This window comes from Seriola lalandi, unplaced genomic scaffold (assembly GCF_002814215.2).
Source record: "Seriola lalandi dorsalis isolate HSWRI2012SDOR001 ecotype SW California unplaced genomic scaffold, Sedor1 jcf7180002050701, whole genome shotgun sequence".
Classification (NCBI taxonomy): Eukaryota; Metazoa; Chordata; class Actinopteri; order Carangiformes; family Carangidae; genus Seriola; species Seriola lalandi.
In genome coordinates, this window is record NW_019521254.1 from 10,097 (window position 1) to 17,473 (window position 7,377).

A 7,377-nucleotide genomic window follows, 5' to 3' on the forward strand; every position below is an offset into this window, starting at 1 on the left:
GGGGGTGGGTGGGGGTCTGAGACTCCTGTTCCTGGTCACATGTTGTCAGGACACGACGACTCTTAGACTCTCAGATTCTTTTGTTGTGAAATGAGAAACAAACAGCTCCTCTCCTGAACTCCTGCTCCTCCGAGCGTGAGGAGTTTCAGCTGCAGGACTGAAGTGTGTGAGGGTGAAAACAGAAGGTGTGATGACGTTGTTGCTGCTGAACAGGTAAAAACACCTTCTGAGTCTCACAGACGTTCTTCCTGTTATTTCATTTTTATTTGAGCGTTCAGAGACTCCTTTCCTAAAAGGCAGGTGGCTGTTGGAGACTCTTGGATCGCGGCGGCTGAGACGTCTTGGTGGATGTGGGAGGGGCTGAAGGGGACCGGGGGAGGGGTGAAGGGAGGGGATCAGATGCGGATCTGGTAGCCATCGTTGAGAGTGCTGAGCTCTGGAGGTTTCCTCTCAACCGAGGCCGGTCTGAAAGATAAAAGATAAACACACTGAAAACACACAAGCTCCTTCATGATGACGACTGTCTCCATTAGAACTGATTCTCTTAAAGCTCCTCCAGTGTAAAGGTCTGTGTCCATGTGTAGTGTGATTATAGATCAGCTCTAGCTTCTATATTAATACTGTGAAAGTATCAAAAGAGAGAGGCTCAGAGCCTCCTCTCTTCTGATTGGCTCATTGACCTGTTGTTACTAGAGCTCCAGAGAGAAGCCTGAGAGAGGAGATGTAAAACTACACTGAGATGGTTTTTATATCTTCTGATGGATCAACACTTCAAATAAAACACAGAAGAAGAAGAAACGTGGAGCTTTAAACTCTCACAGCTAAAAACATACGACTCTCTCAAACGATTAGTTCCATTATTGATTAATGTGATCAGTTCCTTCTTGATGGGCAGAGCAGGAGTAGAAACTACAGCCTGTTTGAAATGACTTCATGACGACACCAGATCAGTAGAAACAACGCAGCCATCAAACGCTTCAACATCTCTTCAGTCTGTTTAATCTGATCTTATTTAAATACTTTCATTCCAATGAGTTTTTATTGTTTTTAAACGTTATTTTAACATCATCTTAATGTTCTGTGTGATTGTACTTCCCTTCCTCTGTAAAACACCAGCTCAGTCACTTCCAGTCGGTTTGTTCATGTTTTAAGGTGGAATTGCTCCGTGTGTCTGCGGCGCCTTAAGGACACGTGTGGTGCAACATGGTGAGTAATGTTGAAGATAAACAGAAGTGTTACTGTCCCTTTAAGAGGAAGAAAAGAGCAGGATGAAAGATGGAAAATAAGAAGGAGCCTCAGCTCTGTCTCTCTCAGAAAGTCATCAGATTTAATCCTCCCCTCTCTCCTCCTTCCTGCCCTCATGTCCTCTCTCTCTTCTTCCTCTCCTCTCTTTATCCTGTCTTTTATTTCTTTGTATTTCTGTCTGGAAGCTTTCGAGCTCTGACACATCAAGGACAAAATGTTATTCGTATAAGTCGGTGTGGAGAGTTGACAGCCTTTTTATTCCTCCTCCTCTCCACCTTTTCTTTTTCCAGCCTCTTTTCTCCTCCTGTCATCTTTCACATCCTCTTTCTTCTCCAGTTTTCTTCTTCTTCTTTCCTTCTCTACACTCCTCTCCTCTTTTTATCTGGCCTTCTTCTCTTCATCCTGTTTGTTGTTTTCCAGTCTGTCACTTCTTCCCCTTCCTCCTCTCAGATAAATGTATTTTAAATCTATTTTCATGTTGTTCTGAATATATGAACATATTCTGTATTACATGTGACGTGTTTGTGTTTTTCAGCCTCCTGCAGCTGAAATAAACCCTGTGCTGTTCAAGTGTCCGAGCGCTCGGCAGCTGGTTATTACACTGTCTGAGAGGGAAGCGGCGACACGCTGCTAAGTGCTCGGTTGATAACAGTAATGGCTTTTTAAGCACCACGTTCAGGAGGTTCAGCTCCTGGTGGTTTACACTGAAACAACCCACTGAAGAAGATTAAAAGAACCGATGAGTCGTCACGTCTCATTTGACTCAAACAGAAACAGTCGGACTCTGACGCTCCTGTTCCCCTGCAGATCTGACTCTATAGATCTAATGAGAGAAATCAGAGTGTGAAGTGGTTTTAGCTGTTTCACCTCCTCTATGATCATCAGCAAAATGATTTCTATTCTGCACGAGGATCTTTCCAGTTTAAAGATCAGCTGAAACACATCAGTGTTGGCTGCAGGTGTTTAAACCTGGGAAGCACAGGTGAGGACAGTCTACGATCCAAGACTACATAAAGCGTGAGTGTGTCCCACAGATCTGAATCTGCTCGTGTTGGTGGGGCAACAACAAATAAGTGTGAACGTTAAACACACACCTGAATAATGAAACAGCTGAACCTCCCAGGAGAAAGGTCACTGCAGTGCCACGTCACCAGGGCCGTCACTAACTCTGCTGCAGAGTGTGTGTGTGTGTGTGTGTGTGTGTGTGTGTGTGTGTGTGTGTGTGTGTGGTGACTCTGCAGGACGGCCAGACTGCAGCTGCTGTCCAAGTCAGATTGGGTTACATCCCGCCACACTGCTGCCAGCAAAACACACACACACACTCAGCATCCTGAATGTGTGTGTGTGTGTGTGTGTGTGTGTGTGTGTGTGCGTGTGTGTGTGTGTGTGTCATTGAACCAGGGTGTCGACTCATCCTGTTTTTAAGAGCTGTAGTTGCTGACAGAGTTGTGACTGTTCATTAATTGGACCTAATTCAGTCTTTGCGATTATCTGACCCTCAGAAAACAACAACTGTCTCTCTGTGTTTACCAAGTTTAAATGAAGAGAAAAGTCTTTTTTAAGGGACTCACACAGTGACAAATAGTACATCCATTTCTAAGTTGGAACAAACAACTACATGATGAAACACAATTAAATCTTAAGTAACAACTTTAACTTAAAACTAACAGTTATATTTACTTAGTTTTATTAACTAAAATCAACTCGTCTCATTTTACAGGGAAGGATTCCTGTTTCACTTGAAGCATCAGTGACCTCACATCCAGTATCTGAGACAGGAAGAGAGCCGCTCTGACACACACACACACACACACACACACACACACACACACACACACACACACACACACACACACACACAGTCCTGAGGCAGCAGTGGAAAACACTTACGATTTGTCTCTGCGGTGTGTGATGCGTCGTTGGGGACTGCTCTGACGTCGCCGCGGTGATAAGGATTTTCCCCGGCTCCGCTCTTTAATTGGTGACTGAGCGCTGGATGATTTCAGGATCTAACAATGAAATAAAGAGAGAATCGACATGAATCAGTGTTCAGGGAATGAAGCTTGACCTGCTCTGCAGCTGATCAGTTCTCAGGAGCCCACTGATCAATACCTCTGACCAATCAGCAGACAGGACAAGTCAGAGAGCAGCTGAAGAAGAACATCTATGTCTATACTTTTTTCAGAGAGTTGGTGGAGAACCAATCAGAGCTGAGAGCGAATGCTGGACACTCCTCGTGGTCGTATCCCTCCGCTGCTCAGACTAGTTCCAGGTCACATCGCTGTTTATCCAGAGTCAGAGACAATATGAACCATTTGTGTGAAATTTTGTCATAATTGCTGTGTGACCTTTGACCTTTGAGCACCAACATCTAATGAGTTCATCCTTGAGTCCTGGTGAATGTTTGAGCCTGAAGAAGTTCCCTCAAGGTGTTACAGAGATATCGTGACCTCCGGCTCGGGAGGACTCAAGGATGAGCCGATTAGATATTGGTGGTCAAAGGTCAAAGGTTAAAGGTCAGTGTGACCTCAAGACTTCTCACAACATTTCACACACACGGTTCATATTTTCTCTGACTCTGGATAAACAGGATGTAACCCGGAACTAGTGTGAGTGGCGGAGGGATACGACCACGAGGAGGAGGTTCTAGTTTTTTTAGTATCGTTCAGCTCTCGTCACCACGCCGCTGAGAGAAAACAGCTCCCAGCTGTGATGCAGCCCTCATTAATGTCAGAACATCCACCATGTGAGAGACAAACTGAAGTCGGCCATGTTTGACCTTCAGTATAAAACCTGATGACCATGTAAGACTCACACGTCAGTGTCTGAGCGGAGAAGATGAATGTTCATGTGAAAACTACTGTTCACGTCTGTCGGTGACGTCGTCAGTAAACGTGGTGGAGACGTTTATTACAGAACCCGTGCTGCGTCTCTATTTACACCCTGAGTCGCTTTGCAGACGAGCCACTGTTCAGCTGCAGGGCAGAGAGCAACCACGGTGAATGGAGCTGTCAGTGTGTGTGTGTGTGTGTGTGTCTGTGTGTGTGTGTGTGTGTATAAAGCTATCATTAAGAAGTCAGTGGGAGGAGAGAGCTGCAGGATGAACATGGAAGGCAAGTTTTCCTGGACAAAGCAAAAGCCAGGAAGTGACTGATGTTTCCCAGCTGGTCACGTTCGTCATGTGGTTCTGAAAGATATGTGGGTCAGTGTGTGTGTGTGTGTGTATTTCCAACCCCACTCGTCTCACAGCCTTTTTTAGTTCGATGCTTCAACTATGTTTTGAAACAGTGAAACCGTAGATGAGCGTCTCTTGATCTAGACGTCTTCACATTCCTCACATCTAAATTCTATACTTGTGAGGACCGTTCCTGACAAACTGCCACTCAACACAACCTCAGCATAAACCTAATTCTACCCTTCACCCTGAAAATAAGTCCTAACACACACACACACACACAACTCTATAATAAATTCACATTCTCTGGAGGAGAGTAGAGATTATGACAAAGTCTCATAAACCACTGCACAGCTGAATACATACATGTACATGTACATGTGTGACAGCTGCAAACTCACTGACCTACATTTCCTGCTGACGTGCAATGCAGTCTATACACTGTACACACACACACACACACATACACACACACACACACACACACACACACACACAACCTTTGTGGAATTTCACGTGAAAACAAAATTAAAATAAACGGACGGAAAAACATTTACAACAAAAACCTAAAGTGGACTCATAAAACATTTAACCCAGAACAACCCACTTCTCTGTGCCTCACACTCACTCACACACACACACACACACACACACACACACACACACACACACACACACACACACACACTCCCTCCTTCCCCATCATGCCCTAAATAATTCCTGACAGTTCATATTCCATGTTCCTCGTGAGGGAAACCACATCACTCTCCGCTCACATGGAAACATGTAATAAAGGTGTTTCCTTTGTTGGTCCATGAGAGTTTCTGAGGAAAAACTTGGTTGAATAAATGAAACCAGCAGAAGTCTCTGTTTACTGTGTGTGTGTGTGTGTGTGTGTGTGTGTGTGTGTGTCTCATGTTTGGTCTCTGGTCCAGCTGTGAAGCAACATGTCTGTCTTGTATCTTGGCAGATAAACGCTCCATCAGTCGACCCACTGTTTGGCTGCCCACCTGTCCCAGGATCTGTTTTTATAACCATCCTGGTTGATTTATATTGTGGTTTTGTTCCTGTGCTGGTGCCAGGTCTGTCCTCCTGCCGCAGGCTGCACTCTCACTCTCTGTCTTCACTGACTTCTTGTAGCTGTAACTGTACATGTTCATTTCTGATCCGCATCAATGATAATGACGGATATAATGTAGTTTTATACCGTTTACAGCAGAATTAGCAGCTTTCTTTAAACGAGGGTCAACCTGCTAAAGAGAGGAACAGTGAGCTGCTAGCCGCCGCGCGCTAACTGAAGCCGCTTCCACAGAGACAGACTCCGACTGTGTCTTGGATCTAACAAACAGTCAGACTGCAGACAGACTGAGTTCATCTGTTTAGTTCTTGACCATCTTAAACCGGACTGTGGTGCAATGAATCAATTCTTGTTGTTGGGTGCTACTGGTCAGGGCAGGTGTCATTGATTGTTACCATGGTAACATTGGTCTTAGGCCTGAGTTACCCTGGAGGTAAAGTGTCTTATGATTGTTCCCTTTTCTACTGCCGACAAAAGCCTGATGTCAGTTCGTCTTAGGCTGCGTCCACACCACCTCCTCCTGTGTTTCCTCCTCCGTCCACACGACTGAAAACTCTGGGGTTGTGTTTTATTCTGAAAACTCTGGGGTTGTGTTTTATTCTGAAAACTCTGGGGTTGTGTTTTATTCTGAAAACTCAGGGGTTGTGTTTTATTCTGAAAACTCAGGGGTTGTGTTTTATTCTGAAAACTCTGGGGTTGTGTTTTATTCTGAAAACTCAGGGGTTGTGTTTTATTCTGAAAACTCTGGGGTTGCGTTTTATTCTGAAAACTTTGGGGTTGCGTTTTATTCTGAAAACTCTGGGGTTGTGTTCTAGTCTGGACAGAAAGTGAGACCTTTGTAAACGATGAGGTCACACCCACAGTCTCCTGATTGGCTGTCGTCAGCCTGGACTACCAGTGGTGAATACACCATGATGATGAATGACAGTGTTACTGACCTTGTTGTCTTTGCAGCAGCTGTTCACTTACATTCTCTGTTTTAATGCTACAGCTGCAGAGGATATAATCTACTTCCTGTTTACAGCGGCTCGCACTTGCTCAGTGCAGGTGACTGGTCAGAGCCAAAACAATCGTCTGGACGGAGATCGTTTATGTTTGAAAACACAGTTTTAAAATGAACATGAACGTCTGTGTGTCTGCAGCTCGTACCTTCATCCTCATGTCACGACCGTGTTTCTCCAGCTCCTTCCTCATCTCCTGAGCTCCCAGTCTGGCAGCGTTCAGCACCAGATGCTTCCATTCGATTGGCTGGAAGACGTGAGGGTCGTGAGGCACGTACAGGCCGATCTTCACCTGGGAGAGAGAACAGAGGGTGTGTTTAAAAACCACCGCCCCTGCACCTCCACGGCCCATCTTCATCCTCATCCTCCTCTTCCTCCCTCCCCCCTCCTACCTTCTTCAGAGTGTGCTGGTATCTCTTGTAGGAGCTCTCGAACTCGGCCACCAGTTCTCCCAGTGTGCGGTGGGTCAGCGGTTTGTCCATCAGGTCCTGGCGGCGGCTCATGCCCAGCGATCCGTAGCGCCCGTTGCAGTAGACGCCCAGCACGACGTGATGGAAGCAGTGGCCCGAAAACTGAGTCTTAAAGCTGATGGGGAAACGCTCGAGAGACGTGAGGCCGTTGGTCAGGTAGCTGGGCGACAGCGAGGGGTTAAGGAAGGATCTGGAGCTTCTTCTTCTGCTGCTGACTCACATTGTCACATGTTTCACACTGACTGAGCTGCTCATTTCACTACACACCTGAAGAAACACACCTGAAGAAACACACCTGACACGGAAAGTGGAAGTGACTTTGTTTGGAAATGTTGCAACACAGAAGCTTGAGATCAGATTCTGTCTGACTCTCAGACAAACAGTGTGTGTGTGTGTGTGTGTGTGTGT

At 45.7% G+C, this 7,377-nt stretch overlaps 1 protein-coding gene across 1 annotated transcript; it reads right to left on the reverse strand.

The window, feature by feature from the left end:
* Positions 1 to 6: 6 nt before the first annotated feature.
* Positions 7 to 7,377, reverse strand: LOC111649403 (tubulinyl-Tyr carboxypeptidase 2-like). Its single transcript, XM_023399161.2, has 4 exons — positions 6,892 to 7,377; positions 6,648 to 6,791; positions 3,136 to 3,254; positions 7 to 465 (listed from the first exon to the last, which is right to left on the reverse strand). The coding sequence occupies exons 1-4, from the start codon at positions 7,000 to 7,002 to the stop codon at positions 396 to 398; spliced, it is 444 nt and encodes a 147-aa protein (XP_023254929.2). The 5' UTR covers positions 7,003 to 7,377; the 3' UTR covers positions 7 to 395.